Source organism: Lithobates pipiens, unplaced genomic scaffold, assembly GCF_037356315.1.
Source record: "Lithobates pipiens isolate NorthernLeopardFrog02 unplaced genomic scaffold, aLitPip1_a1.2 Scaffold_13, whole genome shotgun sequence".
NCBI lineage: Eukaryota > Metazoa > Chordata > Amphibia > Anura > Ranidae > Lithobates > Lithobates pipiens.
The window spans coordinates 396,004,610-396,029,705 of NW_027507718.1; the positions used below are offsets into that span (position 1 = coordinate 396,004,610).

Below are 25,096 nucleotides of genomic sequence, written 5' to 3' on the forward strand. Positions count from 1 at the left end.
TGCTTGGGCAGTCCATCACCTTTACCCTCAGCTTCTTTAGCAAGGCAGTGGTCGTCTTGGAGGTGTGTTTAGAGTCATTATCCTGTTGGAATACTGCCCTTTAGCCCAGTCTCCGAAGGGAGGGGATCATGCTCTGCTTTAGTATGTCACAGTACATGTTGGCATTCACGGTTCCCTCAATGAACTGTAGCTCTCCAGTGCTGGCAGCACTCATGCAGCCCCAGACCATGACACTCCCACCACCATGCTTGACTGTAGACAAGACACACTTGTCTTTGTACTCCTCACTTCATTGCCACCAAACACGCTTGACACCATCTGAACCAAATAAGTTTATCTTGGTCTCATCAGACCACAGGACATGGTTCTAGTAATCCATGTCCTTAGTCTGCTTGTCTTCAGCAAACTGTTTGCAGGCTTTCTTTTGCATCATCTTTAGAAGAGGCCTCCTTTTGGGACGACAGCCATGCAGAACAGTTTGATACAGTGAGAGGCATATGGTCTGAGCACTGACAGGCTGACCCCCCCCACCCTTTTAACCTCTGCAACAATGCTGGCACCTCTCATACATTTATACAACCAATAATGACGCTGAGCACGTGCACTCAATTCCTTTGGGCCAACCATGACGAGGCCTGTTCTGAGTGAAACCTGTCCTGTTAAACCAATGTATGGTCTTGGCCGCCGTGCTGCAGCTCAGTTTCAGGGTCTTGGCAATCTTCTTATAGCCTAGGCCATCTTTATGTAGAGCAACAGTTCTTTTTTTTTTTCTTCAGATTCTCAGAGAGTTCTTTGCCGTGAGGTGACATGTTGAACTTCCAGTGTCCAGTATGAGAGAGTGAGAGCGATAACGCCAAATTTAACACACTTGTTCCCCACTCACATCCGAGACCTTCCAACACTAATAAGTCACAAGACGCCAGGGAGGAAAAACAGCTAATTGGGCCCAATTTGGACATTATCACCTTAGGGGTGTACTCACTTTTGTTGCCAGCAGTTTAGACATTAATAGCTGTGTGTTGAGGTATTTTGAGGGGACAGCAAATTTACACTGTTATACAAGCTGTACACTCACTACTACTACATTGTAGCAAAGTGTCATTTCTTCAGTGTTGTCACATGAAAAGATATAATAAAAATGTGAGGGGTGTACTCACTTTTGTGAGATACTGTACATTGTATCTCTCTTTCTTTGCAGGGAGAAAGAGAAATAAAACTAATATTAAAACGTTTTTCAGTGTCGGGTAAGGGTCAAAGGTCAGGGTCATTGCAATACCATTGGCTGCAAGTGCCGATCAAGAATTTTTTTTTTCCAACATGTTCCTTCAACAGAAGTTGACTAACTGATCAACTTCTATCAGGTGGGGAAAGCCACACACTGACTAGAATTTGGCCAGTCCCTCTTAAACCATCTGGATCTGTGTATGGCCAACTTTAAACTGATGTGTTAAAATTTAGAAATGCTTTTTGTTATTGTGGTCATCATTGTAGTAAACCTGAAACGTTATGCTGATGGCATCATTTGTCTATTTTTGTCTTTGTCTGCAGCTAAAAGATCTAGTTCAGCATATCAAGAACCTGGCAAAATCCATTTCTCCAAAACTTATCGAAATAGTGGATAACAAATTGGTAAGTGGCTGTGACTTAAATTTTGTTGATTTCACAGTGTAATAAATATGGCCTCCTAGATAGTCTGTTTACACTAGAATTGTTCTTCTGAGAATCTCATAGCAGTAACCTTGCCATAGCTAGATAGAAACAGTCAGCACTTAATTGGAAAAAGGATACAATCCTGCTGCAAACTCTTAGGCCTCATTCACACAGACTACCCATCCATACACCAGTGCAAAGGGCTGCTTACGCCAGAGTGTATATCTGGGCAGGTCCAATGTACAGATCAGGAATTGGTCTGTCTGAATTCTGAGCTGTGCCTCGGACTTGCATAGATGTGCGTTCCAGGATGCCTTTGGAGATCCGTGCAGACGCCCACCTGTCATTGATTTGAATTTGTGTGTGTGTGTGTGTGTGTGTGTGTGTGTGTGGGGGGGGGGGGGGGGGGGTGTATTTACTAAAACTGTAGAATGCAAAATCTGGTGCAGCTCTGCATAGAAACCAATCCGCTTCCAAGCTGAAATTAGAAGCTGATTAGCTACCATGCACAGCTGCGCCAGAGTGCTCCAGTTTTGGTAAATCTCCCCCACAGTGCCCAAGGTTTTCCAGTGTCCTCATTGGAAATCTTTAGAAACGGATAAACAAATGGAGCACCAGCATCATGTGACACATTAAAAACTTTATTATATAGTAACATAGACTGATACTCATAATAAATTAATATTTTATAAACTGATCAATTAAAAAATATGAAATTCACCTGGCCCTCTGTACATAATAGACATTTCTGTAATCCAATGGCTACTGGTGATAGCCTATGGATACATTAGTCTTTTAGAACATACTAGATGCTTCTTTATAATACTTTAGGCAAACAGCCATCATTCTGATCATCTGTGCTAATATGAACAAGTCCAGGCATTAAAGTACCAGCTTGCTATAAATGTGTGCATTAACCCTCTGCTGCTAGGTTTACACAACCCTGTGCTGCAGTACTACTAGGGTTGCACTGATACTATTATCAGGGCCGATACCGAGTATTTGCACAAGTATCGGTACTCGTACAAATCCACTGATACCTGGAACCGGTACTTTCAGGCTCGGGTCTTTGAGCTGTTGGAAGGGTTTCCCAGTGTTAAAGAAGTATACTAATTGGAGCTGTCAGGAAAAAAAAGCAGCCATTAGTTTATTAGTAACATTGCTCAGCCCTGAAACACTAAAATAAAAAGAAACATTGTTTCTTTTTGTACATTTCTGTTTCTTCATGGAAGGGATGAACAACTGTTTCTCTATTTAACCACTTGCCGCCCGCCATATAGCAGAATGACGGCATCAAAGTGGTTTCAATACCCTGACTGGACGTCATATGACATCCTCAGGATATTAAGCTGCTGCATGCTCCTAGGGGCTCACATCGCGACAATCGGTTGTGTGGTGTCCCACACACTGCAACTACGATCTCTGTAAAGAGTCTCCGGAGACTCTTTACCACGTATTTGGCCGTATCCAATCATGGTTGATCACAGTGTAAATAGGAAGAGTCGGTGATCGGCTTTTCCTCACTCGCATCTGTCAGATGGCTGCACCTCTGACGGGGGGGTCTGTGCTGATCAATTATCCCCCCCCCCCCCCAAGCATGTCCACACAGGACCACTAGGGATGCCGCCAGACCACCAGGGATGCCCAGCACCAGCTATGCCACCCTAGACCATTTTTGAATATTTTTTTACACATATAAATATTTACACATTTCACATTAAAGCGCTAAATTAAAAGAAAAATCTATTTATTTCATTTTAAAAATCTTTTCAATGCTTTGTACCATTGCTGACAGCTGAAGTTAAAACAAAGCAGTTACAGTAGGTATCGCTAATTGGTATCGGCGAGTACAAAAAAAAACAAAAAACGTATTGCTACTTGTACTCATTGAAACATTTTTTTTAAAAAATATGGGCGCATCCCTAAATACTACAGTATGTGTGCATGTCTGAGCGTGTTTTGGGAGCAGGAACTAAGATCCCATACACACTATTAGATTTTCTGCAAATTTTTGTCTTCAGATTTACCAAAACCATATAATATGAGATCAAACCTTAGGAGTTTCAATTTGTATGCAATCAGGCAGGCCATTGCACTACATGGTTTTGGTAAATCTTAAGACAAAAAAAAAATCTGCAGAAAATCTAAAAGTGTGTATGGGGTCTTGTAGGAAGGATCATTTTGTAATAATTGTGCTCTTTGCCATGTATGAGATACCTGAAATAAGTATTGTCTACGTTGCTCACGTATAGCTTCAACAACAATCCAGATGTGGATTGTCGTTTGCCTGCCTTCAGATGCGAATTGTCACTTGCCACGTCACCTGTCTTCAGATGCGGATTGTCACGTCCCTGCCACAAGTTGCAAATTGTCACTTGGCACGTCATCTGTCACCAGATGTGGATTGCTATTTGTCTGCCACCAGATGCGGATTGTCACTTGCCATGTCACCTGCTACACGTTTTGGATTGTCACTTGTCTGCTACAATTGTCACTTGCTGTGTTACTTGCCTGCTATGGTGCAGATTGTCACTTGCTGTGTCCCAGAGTGAAGTCCGGCAGCAGAGAGATGATGTAAACTCTCCTCTGCCCGCAGCTGCTCAGTGAGGGCGGAACTGCAGTGATGCAGGACGGGCAGTGAGAGATGTCATCTCACTGCTCCCCCGCCCGCTGAATGGCCATTCCGCCTACTCACCTGCCGACTGTCCTGTTCGCCAGCTCACCTGCTGACTGGCCCGCTCACTCGCCTGCTGTCCGGCCTGCCCACTCACGCACCTGCCCGCTCACTCACCCGCTGACTGGGCTGGCCCACCCTCCCACTCATTCACCCGCTGGCCCATCACTAATTTCTCTGGGGGGGGGGAATTGCCTCGTTGCCCCCTCTCCCCAGGATCCGCTGCTGCCTCCACTTCTATTATAGGGAGCGCTTACCGGATATTTATAGACCTTCCATCTCTAGAAAGGTAATTTGGGCAATGATCAGAGGCATCAAAGGGATCCATCAGATGTTCGTATTGATCAGCTCTATGGGGAATGCACCATTGGTTCTCTTCCCAACAAGTCTCCCCATAAGCCGTGGATAGCAGTATAGAAGAAAAAAACGCTTCAATTGTATAAAATCTTTATTTTATTATTTCCACCTCCCCCTTTTTATTTATTTATTTTTATGTATTTTTTCCTTTAGTTAGTAGTGGACTTGCCCTTTTAAATAAACCCATGTGAGCTATAGTAAGAAATTGTTAATGCTTTAACATCTAACATGTTTGTGTTACAGCCTTTGCTTATTGGAAATCTTCCATATCCGTTTGGTGAAGAAATAAAAGGCGTTGCAGATGCAGCTGGTGCACCACTAGGTATAATTTTACCATTCTAGGTTTTCATCTGTTTACATCACTAGTCATATCATTATCACCACTAGAAAAAATGTGGACAAAAGCGTAGAAAATAATAATAATAATAATAATAATATTCAGGAATTATATAGCACCAGCAGTTTGCACAACACTTCACAATTTAAAAGCGGCAGTTAAAATATAAAAAAAAATACAAAAGGGTTAAGAGGATCCTGCTCATAAGCTCTTACCATCTAATATGGTGGTACAAAAGGTAATGACTTCCACCGCTTCAAGCAGTCTAGAATACCTGTACTGTTTCTGCCTAGGGAGACATTGGGGTACACCCTTTAGACTTTTACATGATGCACACAGAGCTTTATTTACTAAGAGCAGCAATAACTGTTAACTGACAGTCAGTACATACAATACAATTCATTATGTTGCCATAATCTGGCTGATTTACTAGAAGTTAAGAATGTGTGAATAATGACTTCAATTATTCAATCATGTAAAAAGCAAATTCGTGTTCTCTTATTTCATCTGCACATGATTGGATATTTGAAATTTAAAGTGATGATATTAAAGTCGTCTTCTTCCCTTGTTATTTTGAAAAAAAAAAAAAAAAAGCAGGGTATACTTACCTGCTCTATGCAGTGGTTTTGCACAGAGCAGCTCTTCTCCTCCCTGCCAAGTGCCCCCACAGCAAGCAGCTTGTTATGGGGGCACCCAAGCAGGCTCGTTCCAGAGCGACTGCTCTGCGTGTCCATTCAGACATGGAGCGGTCTCTCTCTCTCTCTCTCTCTCTCTCTCTCTCTCTCTCTCTCTCTCTCTCTCTCTCTCTCTCTCTCTCTCTCTCTCTCTCTGTCTCTCTGTCTCTCTGTCTCTCTCTGTCTCTGTCTCTGTCTCTGTCTCTGTCTCTGTCTCTGTGTCTCTCTGTCTCTCTGTCTCTCTCTGTCTCTGTCTCTGTCTCTGTCTCTGTCTCTGTCTCTCTCTGTCTCTGTCTCTCTCTGTCTCTCTCTCTCTCTGTCTCTCTCTCTCTCTGTCTCTCTCTCTCTGTCTCTCTCTCTCTGTCTCTCTCTCTCTCTCTCTCTCTCTCTCTCTCCTGTCTCTCTCCCTCTCTCCTGTCTCTCTCTCTCTCTCCTGTCTCTCTCTCTCTCTCCTGTCTCTCTCTCTCCTGTCTCTCTCTCTCTCTCTCCTGTCTCAGACAATGAGGTGGGAGAGTCCCGGACAGCCGAGGCTCTTGTGCACATCTCTGGGAATGATCGGGCTCAGGTAAGTATTAGGGGGAGGGACTGCTGCACACAGAATGTTTGTCTTTAAATAAATACTTCTGCCGTTTAGAACCCCTTTAATATTACATTTCTTGTGTAAAGTTTCTGAACTCCTTTTAAGTAAAAGATCCATCCTGTGCTTGGTTACTATAGTTATTTCTAGGGATGTGTAAGTAAGCCATCCCTGAATTTTCTCAGATAAAGAAAAGAGATTTTAAATTAGGGTGATCTGTGGCTGTCTGCTGCTAATGTAAGACCAAAGTCCTGCAGGGATTATAAACTGTGTTTAAAGTTAATCAATTCAACAGGGAATCATGGCACCTTTCATGTTAATCCCACCCAACCACAGTGTATGATTTTAGGAGGGTAGATATCCCATGCAGTTGGTCCAACTTTCAGCTGCACATCAGATGTTGGCTGTCCTTTTTCCAGAACAGGTTAGATTATGAAAGGAATCGAGTTGCTATAGGGTAGATGGGTACTTTTTTTTTTTTTTTTTTTCTTCTTATGGACAGGTTTGGTATCTGTGGCCTAGTTTGGAGTTTGCCGGTATAATATTATAATTTTATCCAGAAAATGCACATAGTTTTAAACTAGTTTGTCAGTACCTATTGGGTAGGGAAGTTGCTACAAGTTTTTGCGACATTTTTGTGTAAAGAGTGGTACAAACCACACAGGGCTCAGTATGAACCATTGGGGCCCACCACACTAAAGCCTTGTAATGTAGGGCAGAGGCAAGACTTACCGTACATCTTGTATATTGGCCTCCAGCGTCAGAGTATAACCCTGTTCTGTTTACATTTCTTTCCAGGGGAAATTATGTTGTTCAACATCTTTTATGAAGTCTTTTCTGTTTGCACATCAGTAGTGGCACAAGATACCTCGGGTAACATTCTATTCTTGCTCGGTCTAGCTTAGCATAATTTGTTGAGAACTGTTTTAGCATCTAAAGTGTCTTTGTTCATATACAGGCAAGTTAATTCATGCAAGGAACCTGGATTTTGGATTATTTCTGGGGTGAGTAAACACATTTCTATCAGCTTGCGCTTGGATACACATATATCTCAGATTTTAGATACTTGTAAAATAATGATTACATGTTGACGAGCCCACTAAGATCTATCTTCTCCACTAGACACATTTCATGAAAGAGAAGTATCTAATGGGCAATAATCAAAGCAGTTGTTCATTTTCCTAGGAAGTGATCTGGCTGCACAGTATATGTGTATACGCCTATCAGCCATAACTTTATGACACCCTGGTAAACTGAATACCATTTATTATCTTGTTACAATGGCTTCTGAAAGTAAATTAAAAATACAGACATACCCCACTTTTAAGTACACAATGGGGTTTATTTATTAAAACTGGAAAGTGCAAAATCAAGCTCACTTCTGCATAGAAACCAATGAGCTTCTAGCCCCAGCTTGTTCAATTAAGCTTTGGTAATAAAACCTGGAAGCTCATTGGTTTCTATGCAGAAGTGAGCCTGATTTTGCACTTTCCAGCTTTAGTAAATAAACCCATTGTGTACTTAAAAGTGGAGTATGCCTGTATTAGGCAGCAAGTAAACATGTCCCTTAAGTTGATGTGTTGAAAGCAAAAACTATTGGGTAAGCGTTAGGATTTGAACGAGTTTGACAAGAGCCAAATTGCAATGGTTAGATGACTTTGTCAATGCAACTCCAAAACTGTAGCTCATTGATGCACTTCAGGAGCAAAGGCTTGTCCATGTAATCTGATTCAGTAGAAGAGCTACAGTAGATATGATTGCTGAAAGTTATTTCTGGCTAGAAAGGGGTCAGAAATCACTGCAGACCGGTCAGGCTGCCCATGTTGATCTATGTCCACAACCAAAAGCACCTACATTGGGCACGTGAGCATCAGAACTAGACCATGGAGCAATAGAAGAAGGCGGCCTGGTCTGATGAATCCCATTTTCTTTTACATCATGTTGATGGCTGTGTGTGTGTGTGTGTGTGTGTGTGTGTGTGTGTGTGTCACTTACCTAGCTGGAGGCTGTGTGATGCTTTGGGAAAAGTTCTGCTAGGAAATCTTGGATCCTGCCATTCACATAGTCATGTGGACGTTACTTTGGAGCTCGTACCTTGAGAGATCAGAGCTGTTTAGGTGGCAAAAGCAGGACTCAACATTAAGGTGCTGTTTTATAAAGTTAAGGCTGATCTGTGTGTGTGTGTGTGTGTGTGTGTGTGTGTATGTATATGTGTGTGTATATATATATATATATATATATATAATTTTTTTAATGTACAGTATACATACATTTTTAACTGCTCCCAGCCTAGCGAGAGCTTTCCCATCCTATGTGGATGCCCTCCCAGGATCATGTTTTGCGTGCGCCCTGGGGGCCACGATGTGGCGCAATCTATCACCAGCTGTGTCTACCGAACACAGCAGATGACGAATCATTGTAACAGGTGATTGCTGTGACAAATCACAGCAGATCACATGACAGTTGTACACCATGAATGGCTTTCATTCATAGCCATTCATTGTGTACTGTTGTGTTGGTGACGGGGCCAATCGCAGAGCAATCTGTACCATGTGATAGCTGTGGCCAATCACCGCTTCACAATAGTATACACTGGAAGGCATTCATAAGAAAAATTATTATTTATAACATTTATCATCCCTGTTCTAAGCAATCATAATGTGGGGGGGGGGGGGACTTTTTTCCCACACATACTGTCACCAGTTAGTGTCCCTGATCACCGCCACACCAGTCCATATGGTGACGCTGTACTTCTCTGGTAACCGTATGTTAAAAAAAAAAATAATTGAAAAATGAATAAATGTAATTTCTTTATTATCTTTATTTTTTTAAATGTTAGTATTTTTTAGTTTATTTAGCAGAAAATAAAAAAACTCAGGGGACCGTGTTGTATGACTGAGTAATTGTCATTTAAAGTGTGACAAAGCTGAAATCTGAAAATTAACGTGGGCAGGAAGAGGGTGAAAGTGTCCGGTGGTCATTTAAAAAAATATTTTTTTTTTTTATTAGATGGGATGTGAAGAACAATTCATGGATGGTCTCTGAGCTCCTTAAACCACTGGTTGTCAATGTGAATTTCCAAAGGAATAATAAAACAGTTTTCATGTCTACAAGTTTTGCTGGATACATCGGAATACTAACTGGAATGAAACCGGTAAGCTTTAATCCTATGCAAGTGTTTACTATTGGCCTAGTCTTGTTACTTGTTGAAGAGGAAATTAACTCCTTACTGCTGCCGCCTCCCGACCCTTTAAGATAGTGGTCATCAACCCCATTCTCAGGGCCCACTAACAGGCCAGGTTTGCAAGATAACTGAAATCCATCACAGGTGATATAATTTGCTGCTCAGTGATTGCAGTATTCTAGTCTGCATCTCCTCAAGGTAATACATAATACCTGGCCTGTTAGTGGGCCCAGAGGATAGGGTTGATGACCACTGCTTTAAGCGATTCTAAGCAGAAGCAGGCTTTCCCATCATGTGACAGCCAATCACAGCAGTCACATGATCGGAATGCTCCCGATCTCAAGTATGCATTGGGAGCTTTCCCGTACCCGCTGGGAGCGTGCAGGACGTGTGCTCTCAGAACAGAAAGATGTTTACATAGGGCTGCATATATTTGGCCTCTTGGTTTTAATGCCCACCCGCTGAGAGGCCGCATATATGCGTACGGCTGGCGGGAAGCAGTTAAAAGTAGTTTAAAGTAATCTTGGGGTTTGCGTATGCACAGCAAAACAACAAAACACTGCTGTGACTGACATCTGATTTCTTTAGCTCATGAATGGCATGAGAGTGTTACGATTCCAGCTTCAACACCCCCCCCCCCCATGATTGGGCATTCTGAAGTCATGTGGTGCCTTTCCTGAGTTTTGACTGGATGTTGCTCAAAACCCAGAAATAGGAGAGTGTAGATGTGGGCGGGGAGTCTGATGGCATCACAAACTCCAGCAAAGAGACCCACCCACCTATTCCAGAGTTTTGCGGGGCTCCTGCAGGAGGCTTGCATGTATATATACATTAATATACACTGTGCCATTAGTGTATACTGGGTGAGTGGTGCGTTTACATCCACTTTAAGGCCTCGTGCTCTTCTGAATGACTTTCTCCAGACAAGAGAAAAGCAGCGTTAAAAAGGCACCTAGAGCTGCCAATCTTGGCCAAGATTTTAATGGCTTTTTATTTATTTATTTTTTTATTTATTTTTTTTGGATGTATTGTTTAATAAAGTGTGTGTTTTGTGTGTGGCTTTTTGTTTTTGTTTTTTGTTTTTTTTATAATTATCTGGTGTGTTGTATTGATATTTACTATCTAACAGTAGTATATAATGTAAAAGGTGTGTGTTTCTGTAATCTAATTGTGTCAAATACCTTCTTATAGCGCCATGACCCGCCTGAGCTGAGGGAGGGGGGCCTTGAGATCCCCCACTGATAGCTGGGAGAAGAGGAGAGCAGCGGGAGATTAGCCGAGTGGCACTATACCAATGTTATTGTAGGGGGGGGGGGGGGGTTGCCTGTAGTTCTCCTTTAACTTTTAAATTCATCTCTGTACTTTTTTTTTTTTTTTTTCTTCCCTCTTGATCCCCCTGCAAAGGCCCCCAAATACCTGTTGGGCCTGCCAATTAATGCAACTTTCTATGATGGTGTGGCAACAATGCTGTGCTGCCCCTGAATACAGAGCCTAGTTGCCACTCTCGTACAGTGCATCCGGAAAGTATTCACAACGCTTCACTTTTTTCGCATTTTGTTATGTTACAGCCTTATTCCAAAATGGATTAAATTCATTATTTTCCTCAAAAAATTCTACAAACAATACCCCATAATGACAACGTGAAAGAAGTTTGTTTGAAATCTTTGCGAATTTATTAAAAATAAAAAAAATTACATGTACATAAGTATTCAGTCTTTTCTCAATACTTTGTTAAAGCACCTTTTGGCACCAATTACAGCCTCAAGTAATTTTGAGTATAATACTACAAGCTTGGCACGCCTATTTTTGTGCAGTTTCTCCCATTCTTCTTTGCGGGACCTCTCAAGTTCCATCAGGTTAAATGGGAAGCGTTGAGGCACAGCCATTTTTAGATCTCTCCAGAGATGTTCAATTGAGTTCTAGTCTGGGCTCTGGCTGGGCCACTCAAGAACATTCACAGGGTTGTCCTGTATTCACTCCTTTTGCTATCTTGGCTGTGTGCTTTGGGTCATTGTCCTGTTGGAAGATGAACCCAGTCTGAGGTCCAGAGCAGGTTTTCATCAAGGATGTCTCTGCACATTGCTGCATTCATCTTTCCCTCAATCCTGACTAGACTCCCAGTTCCTCCTGCTGAAAAACATCCCCACAGAATGATGCTGCCACCACCATGCTTCACTGTAGGGATGGTATTGGCCAGGTGATGAGCAGTGCCTGTTTTCCTCCAGACATGACACTTGGCTAAAGGATTCAATTTTTGTTTCATCAGACCAGAGAATTCTGTTTCTCATGGTCTGAGTGTCCTTCGGGTGCCTTTTGGCAAACTCCAGGCAGGCTGTCATGTGTCTTTTTACTGAGTGGCTTCCGTCTGGCCACTCTACCATACAGGCCTGATTGGTTGGAGTGCTGCAGAGATGGTTGTTCTTCTTAAAGGTTCATCTCTCTTCAGAGAAACGCTGGAGCAGTGTCAGAGTGATCATCGTGTACTTGGTCACCTCCTTGACTAAGGCCCCTCTCCCCGGATCCGCTGGATTGCTCAGTTTGGGCGGGCGGCTCACGTTGGGAAGAGTCCTGGTGGTTCCAAACTGCTTCCATTTATGGATGATGGAGGCCACTGTGTTCTTTGGGACCTCCAGTGCTGCAGAAATGTTTCTGTACCCTTCCCCAGATTAGTTCCTCGATACAATCCTATCTTAGAGGTCTACAGACAATTCCTTGGACTTCATGGTTTGGTTTGTGCTCTGATATGCACTGTTAACTGTGAGACGTTGTAAAGACAGGTGTGTGCCTTTCCAAATCATGTCCAATCAACTGAATTTACCACCGATGGACTCCAATCAAGTTGTAGAAACATCTCAAGGATGATTATTGCATCCGAGTTCAATTTTGTGTGTCATGGCAAAGATTGTGAATACTTATGTTCATGAGATTAATAATAATAATATTATTATTATTATTTTTTATATATATATATATATATATATATATATATATATATATATATATATATATATATATATATATATATATATATATATATATATATATATATATATATATATATATATATATATATATATACATTTTGAAAAGATTTCAAAACAACTTCTTTTACGTTGTCATTATGAGGTATTGTTTGTAGAATTTTGAGGAAATTAATGAATTTAATCCATTTTGGAATAAGTTTGTAAATATAGGAAAAAGTGAAGCGCTGTGAATACTTTCTGGATGCACTGTAGGATGTGCCTGTTCACCCTACCATGAGATGATGTTGCAGGAAGTGTAGATATCAGTAATGTCACTGCTGATTCTCAAGCCTGTAGCTTGTCAGTCAGCACCCGGCCACACTTATGCTGGTCATACACACACAGAATTTCAGCCGTTTGCTGACTAAATGATTATTTGTGAGTTGAAAGCGAATTGGCCATAACTAACTCGTTTACATGATCATTTAATTTCCATGATCGTAGTGACCGTTGGATAACAATTACAACATATAAATTATACAAGACAGAATAGTCTTATTGTTTCGATTACAATATACACTTTAGTTGAAACTGTAAAAGTTTTTGCTTCTTATCCATGGACATTAGCTGGGCCCCCCGTCAAAATCGTCGGTAAAGTTGGGTCCACTAACGGCACGAGTGTCGAACGATCTTTCCGAAAATGGCCAGTTTCGGACTTATCTTGACTGTGCGTGTATGATCAGCATTAGTCATGACCACTGCTTTCTAGATTGACAGTGCTGCTTCTGCTGCTAAAAACCCCCCACTGTAAGCTGCAATGTCTGGGAGTGGCTGAGATTGGGCACAATCCTCCTTCATTTCTGTCTCAATCAGGGGAGGTAAAGAGAGTTTTTGTTTTATATTATGGGGCTTGTACATCACGTAGTATCTATAATTGGTGCTTGTTTAGGCTGTCATACAATAGCATTTAGAGGTAATATAAAGTAACAATTTTTTTTTTTAAGAACTCAAGAATGCAGGCAGGATGTGAGCAGGGTGGAAAGGTAAATTTCTGAATGTTTCTGCTTTTCTTACAGGGCATCCTTACTCTCACTATGAATGAACGTTATGCTTTAGATGGAGGATACCTAGGTAAGATACTTGCTACATGAACTTGTTTATTTTACCTGGCAAATCTGCACAATATGTATTTTACACTTCTGCTACAGAGCTGGGTCATCTACTTGTTGTTTGGGAAAGGGTGATGGTTTACTAAATTAATTGTCCATTGAGCAAGCTGAAGGTGTATAGATGTCTTCTGTACCCCCGCTGATGCCTGCCACTGTTCCCAGGCTCTTCGGTGCGATTGAGGAGCCCGGGACCGCTGTAACTTATTGTGACTGGTAAACGGAGAGGGGAGGAGGTTACATCTGAACCCACTCCTGCTGTGATGTATGAAACAAGAAGTGACAAGTATTTTGACACTTTGGGTTTGTTGTGTATAAGCCGTTACTGGCTTGTAAAGCATCTGATAAAACCAATCTCGGTTTATTTGCATGCTTTTGAAAGCACAGGGGACATCTGGGGTATAACAGAGCCCAGATCTCTCAGTAAAGAATACCTGTCACTGCTCATGCTATCACAAGGGAGGCAGCTTTTCACTTTTGGCAATAAAGTTGATAAAAAAATAAAAAAAATGTAAAAATGACAATGTAAAAAAAAAAGGCACCCTTGTGTTTACATGAAAATGCAAACACATATGTAGGTCCCACACGCACATGTAAACGGTGATTGCGCCACACCACTAACGTCTGAGCAAGAATTCTATGACCATACCTCCTGTTTAACTCAGTTAAACTGGTAACCTATAAAGCAGTGGCGGCCCATCCATTAGCGGAGCCCGGGAGCCACCCCTTCTCTCCAGGCCACCCCTATATGGTAATGGATAGATTCATGCTATGCATTAATCTATCCATGGCTGCCGTGGCCAGCAGGGGATTTTTTTGAAGCACCCGATTAGAGCCATAAGCTTTAAATTAGGTTGGGCTTGGATCGCAGAGCATGTGACCTGGAGCCCACCCAGGTGTGTTACAACAGCGAATTTAATATTCACTGTTGAAACACTGATCCTCTATAATGCCAATCAGAAGTGGGTGTGAGACCGGTTTTCCGATAGCCCAAAAAAGAGAAAACTCCCGATTGGCCACGGAGGAGGGAGGAAACGGAACCTGCCGCCAAGGAGAGCGGCACGCCATCGGTGATGGAGAGCAGGAGAATCTGAGGCCTCCGTCGAGCAGGGGAAAGTCACCGATGATTGGGTAAGTGCTACGGACTGACTGGGGGGCGGGGGCAATACTGTTTTTTGTCGCCATTCCCCAGGCGTGCGCAATTCTAAATCATATCCCATTTTTAAGTACACAATGGGACCAAAGCATGTACAGTTGTGCTCATAAGTTTACATACCCTGGCAGAATTTGATTTCTTGGTCGTTTTTCAGAGAATATGAATGATAAAACAAAAACATTTCTTTCACTCCATGGTTAGTGTTTGGCTGAAGCCATTTATTATCAATCAACTGTGTTTGCTCTTTTTAAATCATAATGGCAACAGAAACTACCCAAATGACCATGATCAAAAGTTTACATTCCCTGGTGATTTTGCCCTGATAACATGCACACAAGTTGACACAAAGGTGTTTGAATGGCTATTAAAGGTAATCATCCTCACCTGTGATCTGTTTGCTTGTAGAGTGTGTGTGTGTGTGTGTGTGTGTGGCGGATGACATTTTGGATCAAATGTCATACGCATGTAAATTTAGGTTTTGCCTCAGAACAGTAGGGGTTCTGAGGGTTGATTGTGTAGGTTAGGCCTTAACACCAGTCTGGCCAGGCTGTGTTTGAAGTTCTGCCAGGTCATGTGAACGGCGAGGTGCACATGGCAGGTCAGAACCAGGTCTGGTTGGATGTTTAAGTATCAGCCTTCTCTGAACCAATCAGTGGGAGTGCCGGGGCCCGCTGAGGAGTCTGGAAAGGGGTACTTAAGGGGTGTGGGTCACGTGTTTGGGAGAGGAGTTTGTGAGACCCGTGGGGTCTGGTCTGGTTCCAGGACCGGGGTAGCCCCGCGAGGGGTCCCAGTCACGGGGTGTTCAATACCCTGCAACGTGTTTCTGTAGAAGGCCCCTGATAGACCCATCTGCTTTGGGGTAGGGATCCGTCTGTCCCTGAGTCTTGGACCCGGCTGGTCCGAGGCGCAGTAACTGAGGGAGGATTCAAGGTGTCCGGGTGTGCTCTTGGCTTGGAGAGGAACCACAGCTTGTGGAAGTGACTGGGGGAGGACTCTTCGGAGGAGGGCCAGCAAGGGGCATCCTGGGAAGTGCCTGGTTACTGAGTTGGGAAGGACATTGACAAATTCACGCTTTTCTAGTACCATTGAGGAGACGGGAAACGTTCCAGGTACTGGGGAAAAGGTTCCTGTTCACCTTTTTAGTTACAACTTGTCCACACTCATGGGACTGTTTCAAGTTTTGCGTCAACGTGCTGGCTGCCATGATCTCTGGCTAGAGATCTGTTCGGCCTTGAGGTACCCAGCTGCAAGTGGCTACTCTCTGGGTGGAATTAGGGACTTTGTTAGACCTGCAGTTCAGTGTACCTGAGTTCTTCACCCGTGCCCTCTGTTCCCTAAGAGAATGTGTTGTTTAAAAGGTTTTATTTTGCGATAATAACTTCCAAAGAGGGCTTCATCTGTGTCAGTGTTCAAGTCGTTGGGCATCAAACTTAGGAACCCCTAGACGTGGAAGAGCAGGCCGAGAGAAGGTAACTGGTAAGCCCAACAAGTCAAGGCCGCACAGTGAAGGTGGTGGCCACTACATGTGTATAAAAGGTTTATGCGTTTCTGGACTCCTGACAGACCCTTTCATCTTGCATCCAGTGCTGCACTGACATTTCTGGATTCTGAGTCATGGGGAAAGCAAAAGAATTGTCAAAGGATCTGCGGGAAAATGTAGTTGAACTGTATAAAACGGGAAAGGGATATAAAAAGATAACCAAGGAATTGAGAATGCCAATCAGCAGTATTCAAACTCTAATCAAGAAGTGGAAAATGGTATTGTAACAATTAGTATTATTTAGGAATCAGTTAAGTAAAATTCGTGTATGTTGTGGAATAGGAATTGTTTTACGATATGACCATATCACTGTTCTGTTTATGATTAAAAATAAAGAATTCATGGAAAAAAAGTGGAAAATTAGGGGTTCTGTTGAAACCAAACCACAGACCGGTAGACCAACTAAAATTTCAGCCAAACTGCCTGGAAAATAAAAAATAAAAACTTCAAGTGAAATACAGGACTCTCTAAAAACATGTGGCATGGCTGTTTCAAGATGCACAATAAGGAGGCACTTGAAGAAAGATGGGCTGCATGGTCGAGTCGCCAGAAGAAAGCCATTACTATGCAAATGCTACAAAGTATCCCACTTGCAATACGCCAAACAGCACAGAGACAAGACTCAAACCTTCTGGCACAAAGTCATTTGGAGTGATGAGACCAAAATTGAGCTCTTTGGCCACAACCATAAACGCTACATTTGGAGAGGAGTCAACAAGGCTTATGATGAAAGGTACGGAGGTGGATTCGCTGATGTTTTGGGGATGTGTGAGCTACAAAGGCATAGGAAATTTGGTTAAAATTGATGGCAAGATGAATGCAGTATGTTATCAAAAAATACTGGAGGAACATTTGCATTCATGAGCCAGGAAGCTGCACATGGGACGAACTTGGACATTCCAACATGACAATGATCCAAAACACAAGGCCAAGTCGACTTGTCATTGGCTACAGCAGAATAAAGTGAAGGATCTGGAGTGGCATCTCAGTCTCCTGACCTCAATAACATTGAGCCACTCTGGAGAGATCTCAAACATGCAGTTAATTTGTAAGAATTTACAGGAACTGGAGGCTTTTTGCCAAGAGGAATGGGCAGCTTTACCATCTGAGAAGGTAAAGAGCCTCATCCACAAATACCACAAAATACTTTGAGCTGTCATTGATGTTAAAGGGGGCAATGCACGATATTAAGAACTGGGGTATGTAAACTTTTGATCAGGGTCATTTGGGTAGTTTAATGTTGCCATTATGATTTAAAAAAAGTAAACACACTTAATCGATAATAAATGGCTTCAGCCAAACACTAACCATGAGTGAAAGAAAAGTTTTTGTGTTATCATTCATATTCTCTGAAAAACGGCTAAGAAATCGTAAACTCTACCAGGCAATGTAAACTTATGAGCACAACTGTATGTAAAATGCAATTGTACTTAAAGTGAAGCAATACGTTCTTTTTCACGTCTCAATGCATGTACGGCAATGCAGTAGTCATTTACAGACATAATTGATTACTTAGGCAAGCTAGCCCACCCCAAAATCGGATACATTGTAGTCCTGGGTTCCCTATCTGTGCTCCCAATGTTTGGTGTCCCTGTGACTTATGGTTCCAGAGCAGTGCCATGTCAAGCTGACCAAGATTTCCCATATATGCCAATGTGTCCGTACTTGCAAGGGTACGTAACACGAATTATGCCTGTAGAGTGTATTTTTTATTTATTTATTTTTCCCCTAAACCTTCTGTGTTTTAAAAATGACTGCGCAAATATTGTGCGACATAACTATTTCAACACCCACTATTTTATTCTCCAGGGTCTTTGCTTTAAAAAATATTCAAGGTTTGGGGTAAGCAATCTTCTAGCAAAAAACAAATGCAGATTTTCACATGCATGTGAGAAATATCAAAATTGGCCTGGTTTTGAAGTGGTTTAAAAAACAAAACAAAAAAAAACCCTCACTACCTGTATAATCAACAAAGTATTATTTTTCTTCTGCTATCAATATCTAAAGTACAGAAATTTGTTTAATACACATCTAATGTCATATAAACTCCATTGGAAATCACTGAATTCTGATTGCGTACACTCCAGGTAAATAACATTAGTAGATGAACAGAAGGTAGTTGACCAAACAAGAGGAGTTTATTCAGCTCAATGTTTCGAGGGATTACAGTCTCTCTTGTCAACGTATGGACTACAATCCATCACATTGTTGATCAGAATAAACTCCTGTTGTTTTGGACATGCACTGCTGCTCAAGGGCCCTTGAGTGCTTCTATTACTTTGTTTTTCAACTCATGTAGTATTGGCCATCTTCACATGTGCAATGACCACATAACCTAATCCAATCATTTTAGTAAAGCATTTGTTATATAAGATCACTGCCAAAAATTAGGTAATCCATGCAACCCAGTTCAGAAACTCTGTTGCTAATAATTAAACTATTTTTTAAGGTAATATAAATTATCATGGAATGTATTTTCATTCACTCCAAAATCAAATGTTAAAAGCAAACTAAATCTGGATTGATTGCTGAACGACATTCAAATGTACTAAGAATTTTCTTAGAATTTTTGTTAAATTCTACTAGTGTATACCCAGCTTTGCTCTCATTCTCTGTGTATGTATAGGAATCCTGGAGTGGATACTTGGAAAAAGGCAAGGGGTGTGGATGGGCTTTCTAACCAGAAGTGTGCTGGAAAATGCAACCAGGTAAAGACAATTTTTGCTTCTGCAACTTATAATAAAGGAGATATGCAATATTACCTGGATCTGTCTGCTCTTTGTACTACTGCTGGACCTCTACATGCAATCTTGTTAATTATATAACTAATATATTATTGAACATCATTTTTATTTTATTTTTTTAACTATCCTTCAAGCTATTTATTTATTTTTATACCGTCTAGTCTGTTATAGACTTTCCATCAGTCTTTCCTTTCTCTGATCCCTCACTGCACCCTGGTATATTTTGTTTATACATTTCTTTATGTAAGGCCAGTATAATTGGCAACTAGGATTTTCTATTTACTTGAATTGGCTTGATTTGATCTGTATTTACAATATTGGGTTGAGAGTGCATTCAAAAGATATTCTGAGATTAGAATTTATTAACAAATTAATGATAACTCCTAAACTTATTGTAAAAAAAAAAAATGTTTTTTTCCCCCTCCCCATCTATATATGCAGTTATGATGACGCTAAAGAAGTTCTATCAAAAACGGAGATGCTGGCCCCAGCATATTTTATCCTGGGAGGTAACAAGCCTGGACAGGCCTGTGTGATCACACGCAGCAGGAAGCTCTCCATCAATTTCTGGGAGTGAGTACTTGCGTTTTGTCTATAAAATGTTAGACCTGAAAATGAAAGTGGTTCTAAAGCCCAAATATTTTTTACCTTAATGCATAGAATATTTAGGTATCAGTATCGCGCCCCCAACACCTCCCCTTTTACTTTCCTGAGCCCTCATTCAATCCAGCGCTGTGCCCTTCTGCAGCTCTTCTATTCCTGGTCTCGTGGATGCTGAGTCCTGCTGTCTGTGTCTACACAAGCAGACAGTGAGGCTCAGGAGCTAGCCTGCATAAGTGCCCCTAATAGAAAAGGGAGGAGTGCTGGTGGGGGACCCAAGAAGAGGAGCTTCTGGGCTGCTCTGTGCAAAAACATTTGTTGTAATAGTAGTAGAATGCTGCGCTATATTAGATTATTCTATAATCCAGAACCATATAATTATTAATTTATGTGGCTATATTTCAGACTGGATACTCAGAAGGGTGAATGGTATGTCCTGGAAACCAACTATGACCACTGGAAGCCTCCGCTAGTCATTGATAACAGAAGAGATCCAGCCATGAAATGCCTGAACCAAACAGGACAAAAGGTAACTTAAAGCATTTCCTAACTCCAAGAACACAAATGTAAAATATTTTAGTGTATTACTGTCGCCTTAAAAATTATAGCTATATTTTAATTTTTTAAGGATTTTTTTTTTTTTCCTTTTTATTTTCACCTGGTGAACTGTAAGTAACACCTCTCCTGTCCAAGGATGACAATGCTCACTCGCTGAACTGTATTATTGAGGAGCAATGTTGTCTCCTTTGAACAGGTAGTGTGTTAGGGCTATAAAACTTTTTTTGAATAATAAAAAAAAAAGTTTCTGCTAGTATTGAAATGGTCATAAATTAACAACATTCATGTTGACAAAGACATGCGCCTATGTTTTTATACATATTCAGTCAAAAGAATAAATACAAGGTCTATTGTGTCTATTGGACAGCAAGTAGGCCATTCTATCTGCCACATACACAATATTTTTAAAATTTTGTTTTATTTCTTGAAGCCTCTGTGGTCGTAGTTCAGTTTCATATTCAGCAATGTTTTAATAACCTCCACTTTCATTTTTAGTTAAGCAGGTATCCCGACATGGACCTTGGCTATCGGCTTCTTAGCCGTAAACCATACCCCATGCAAAAAGGTGCACAGATAAATGTTTAATTCTGAAGACTCGGGGGGGGGACCAGTAGGCATAGCTGAGAGTCTAGTTTGTCTAAGGAACCCATGACATCATGCAAAAAAAGGTTGCTATTTGGTCCAAGTAAGCCTGTATCTGTGGGCAGGGCCAGAGCAGGTGAAAAAAGGAGCCGGAGCCCCTTGACACTTATGGCAAAATGGGTTATAAAGTGGGTTTATACCTTGGTAAGGCTAGTTAGAATGTCTTCCCCTGTCTCATCAATAGGATCCAAATCAACCTCCCACAATATCAAGCCTGGGCTGGTGCTGTGGAAGGCTGCATAAAATTCTGAGATCATGTTTTTGGGTCTATGTTCTAACCATAGTGGCAGCCCAACTATTCTCTGCAAGCACAGGTAATACTGATCCAAATTGTCTTGTGACTGCATGTCTAAGCTGAAGGTATCGGAAAAGCATAGAATTTAGCAAAATAATCCCTCATTTAGATCCAAAAAGGTTTTGAGTTGTCCACCAGTTCTAATCTAAGATAAACAAGTGTTACAATGTCTACACCAGAGCTTGTGATGTGGCACCTTTATAGGGCTCAAGCAAAGATTGATTCTGCCAAAGTGGAGTATGACTAATAACTCTTGGATTACCTAGTTTGGACATAAAGTAGCTATGCCCCATTGTTTGAGACATTTAGTCAGTATCAGGTTGGTAGACTGTAGGCCTATGCTGTGTAATCTATGAATCCACATTTTGATGGCAGTAAGGTCTAAGGGAGGAGTAGTACTTCCAGGGGCCATAAGGTGCATACACCTGGGGGCTTCAGCAGTGTGCCAGTGGAAAATATGAGAAATCTCTGATGCCAAGTCTGGCAGGGTCAGGCCTCCCAAATCCTTAGTCTGTTTCAGAGTGAACAGTTAAGTTTGTGGTTACTGGAGCCCCAGAGTGCTAAAGAATATAAAATATTTTGGGGAGAAGAATCATTTTCATTGGGTTAATATGTCTAATAATAATAATACCAATCCAGAGCTTAGACCACATGGCAGCCTTAGTTTTGAACAGTAGTAAGCAAGGGTTCAACGTTTCACCCTTGCTCTGCCACCGATGTATGCCATACGTCTGCAGCAGCTGGGGGTTTTACACACACTCCCACCAGATGCTATGGCAGCTAGCAATGTGTGTAAATCTGACAAGCCGGCTGTTGGCTGTCAAATGGAAGCGATCCAGCGACTGTACAACTGCCAGATTGCTTCCACACATGCCAGCAAGATTGATTAAAGAGAACCTGTCACCAACAAATGTCAACATTTTACTAAAACAAAAAGTGAAAGTTGCACACACATGTATCAACGTAAGCACACGCCCAAATCCATGACATCCGTATAAAGCGAAAGGTCTGAGTCCTCTAGCTATAAAATCATATAATCTGTATACAATACATTTTTATTTTTTTTTGTTTTGAACATGTGCTGCCACCTGTAGACCCATAGTATCAGGCTGCTTCCTAAGTCAAGCAGCTAGCGGTTCTACTGCAAGTGTGTACAGGAGGGGAGAAAAGGGACATCTCTGTCTGGTCCTCCTGGGGAGTGGAAAAACCGCAGATGTCCACACACACACACACACACACACACACACACACACACACACACACACACACACACACACACACACACACACACACACACACACACACATTCTGCCTATGGGAGAGGCTTAGAAGTTGTAGTCATTTAGTACATTTAAGGGCCAAACCCAAGGCTATGAGTAGCCCCATTCCACAGAAACCAATGCCTGTGCTTGGTCACAGGAGGCTTGTAAATTCATGAATAAATGTCCTGTGTAAGTGAAGTGTTTTTACTACACATAAAACAAATTTGAACTGGGTGTATAATGATTTTGGACAACTTGATTAAGCCTGAGGGAAAGGATTTTTACGCAATTTTTAACATCTGTTTGTAGTGAAGATGGGGGGTCTATTTGAGTGTTGAATCAAGAGGGTCTTTAGCTTGGGGATGAGAATGATAAGCTCTTCAGACATAGATGGCAGCAATGTAAAAGTCATATATATTTCTTGATGTAACACGTGTGTGTGTGTGTGTGTGTGTGTGTGTGTGTGTGTGTGTGTGTGTGTGTGTTGTTTTTGTGTGTCTTCTTTCTTCTCTTTTTTTTTTTTTTTTTTTTGCTCTTACTGGACAGATATAGAATGCTTTAAATGGTAGTTTGACCCAAAAGGGGGCAAATATAAAATATTCCAAACCTCACAATTAATACCTTCTTGTATCACTTGACCCTTCCTCTTGGATTGTAAACTCTGATGATTCCTCTTCCATTGTATTAAATTGTTTTGTAACTGTACTGTCTGCCCTCACTTTGTAAAGCACTGTGCAAACTGTTGGCCCTACATAAATCTTATATAATAATAAATAAGCCTAACACTGACTCATTTTAATGTTTTTCCGATTTAAAGGGGGGGGGGGGGGGTAAAACATTGTCCTGTCCTAGCCCCCTTGCTTCATTCAGAAATAACTTAGTGTTGTTTAAAAGGCCTAGTTTTAAACAAAGTTCACCTTTTTACAAATTTAACCGCTTCCGGACCGCCCACCGCACATTTACTGCGGCAGGGTGACCCAGCTGCGCAAAACAAGGTACCTGTACGTTGTCTCTTCTTCCGGGTCTGGGGCGCGTGTGTGCAGAAGCCAATCAGTGGGACAAGGGATGCAATGTCCACTGGGACCTGTCGTTTGTTGACAGGCGAGGCAGAACAGCAGTCTGCCTATGTAAAAAAAAAAAAAAAAAAAGGCAGACAGCCATTCTGTTGGAGAGGAAAATGGAGATGTGTTTCTGCTGAGCGGAAAAACTGATCTCTGTTTTCCTCCAGTTAAGCTATCCCTTCACACTGTTAGAAATTGCTACCTAGGAGAACACTTAACCCTTTGATCGCCCCTGATGTTAACCCCTTCCCTGCCAGTGTATATTAGGGTCACTGGTCCCTAAAAAGGGTCACTTGGTGTCCAATTTGTCCGCCGCAATGTCGCAGTCCCACTAAAAATCTCTGATCGCTGCCATTACTAATAAAAATGCCAAAAAATATCCCATAGTTTGTAGACGCGATAACTTTTACGCAAACCAATCAATATACGCTTATTGGGATTTTGTTATTTAAAAAAAAAAAAACACATGTAGCAGAATACATATTGGCCTAAACTGATGAAGAAATGCGATTTTTTTTTTTTTTTTTTTTTTTTTTTTTTTTTTTTTTTTTTTTTTTTTTTACTTGGATAGGTTTTATAGCAGAAAGTAAAAAATATATATTTTTTTATTTTAAATGTTTTTTTTTTTTTTTATATTTAAAAAAAATAAAAATTACAGAGTGATCAAATACCAACAAAAGAAAGCTCTATTTGTGAGAAAAAAACGACATACGTTTTGTTTGGGTACATCGTTACACGAGCGCCCAATTGTCGGTTAAAGCAACGCAGTGCCGTATTGCAAAAAATGGCCTGGTCATAAAGGGGCTGAAGTGGTTAAACATTTTAATGGAGCAGATTTGTATTTGAATTTTCCATTATGATAATGCTGTAACTAACTTATTTTCTGCTGATCTTTCCAGGGCATTTCATTTTCAACAATCTATGATGTGCTTTCTACTAAGCCTGTTCTTAACAAGGTAAACTTTACACCAATCTATCAGGATATACGTACTTAAAAACGTACAAATCCACCTAAACTATGTAATCCATCTTGGGTGAAAGTCGGTGGGGTTAGTCAGCTTTTTCTGTAACGTCCTTTAATGTTCAGTGAACCTGGAGGAATTATATTGTGGTCCCTACCACTGCAGCTTGTGTGCAATATAGCACAACATTGTATCTACTATTAGAAACTCACTGCTGCCACTTTCATGTGCCCAGGAAGCACAGAAGCTCATTTTATGCAAACGGTGACTTCGGATGGATAGTCTTGGCTCATCCCCTCATGTTTTCCTCTGTTAGTCCATGAGAATATCCATCTCATTGATGGACCAATGGAAAAGAGCATGATGGGAGGGCCAAGCAGTGACTTTCTTATCTAAATACCGAACTTGCATAAATGATCTTTTGGAGCTCCCAGGGCATTTAAAGTTATTTAGAGGTAAACCATTTTATTTCTAATAGCAATTTAATAGGTGTTTAAGGTGAAACTCCTGGGATGGAAAATCTTTATCCTTGCAATAGGTTCTCCTCATCACTTCACGGATTAACAGCTTGTATGACCTAGGGCAGTGATGGCGAACCTTGGCACCCCAGATGTTTTGGAACTACATTTCCCATGATGCTTAGCTACACTGCAGAGTGCTTGAGCATCATGGGAAATGTAGTTCCAAAACATCT

General features: G+C 41.3%; 1 protein-coding gene across 1 annotated transcript in view; it reads left to right on the plus strand.

The window, feature by feature from the left end:
* The window catches only part of ASAH1 (N-acylsphingosine amidohydrolase 1), a 49,499-nt gene that overhangs the window by 17,558 nt on the left and 6,845 nt on the right, over positions 1-25,096 (plus strand). The window contains exons 4-13 of the mRNA XM_077477370.1: positions 1,549-1,629; positions 4,925-5,003; positions 7,068-7,142; positions 7,228-7,273; positions 9,279-9,423; positions 13,493-13,547; positions 18,905-18,986; positions 19,464-19,595; positions 20,028-20,151; positions 24,340-24,396. Of these exons, the coding sequence (XP_077333496.1) occupies positions 1,549-1,629; positions 4,925-5,003; positions 7,068-7,142; positions 7,228-7,273; positions 9,279-9,423; positions 13,493-13,547; positions 18,905-18,986; positions 19,464-19,595; positions 20,028-20,151; positions 24,340-24,396 (876 nt within the window). The remainder of the gene's footprint in view (positions 1-1,548; positions 1,630-4,924; positions 5,004-7,067; positions 7,143-7,227; positions 7,274-9,278; positions 9,424-13,492; positions 13,548-18,904; positions 18,987-19,463; positions 19,596-20,027; positions 20,152-24,339; positions 24,397-25,096) is intronic.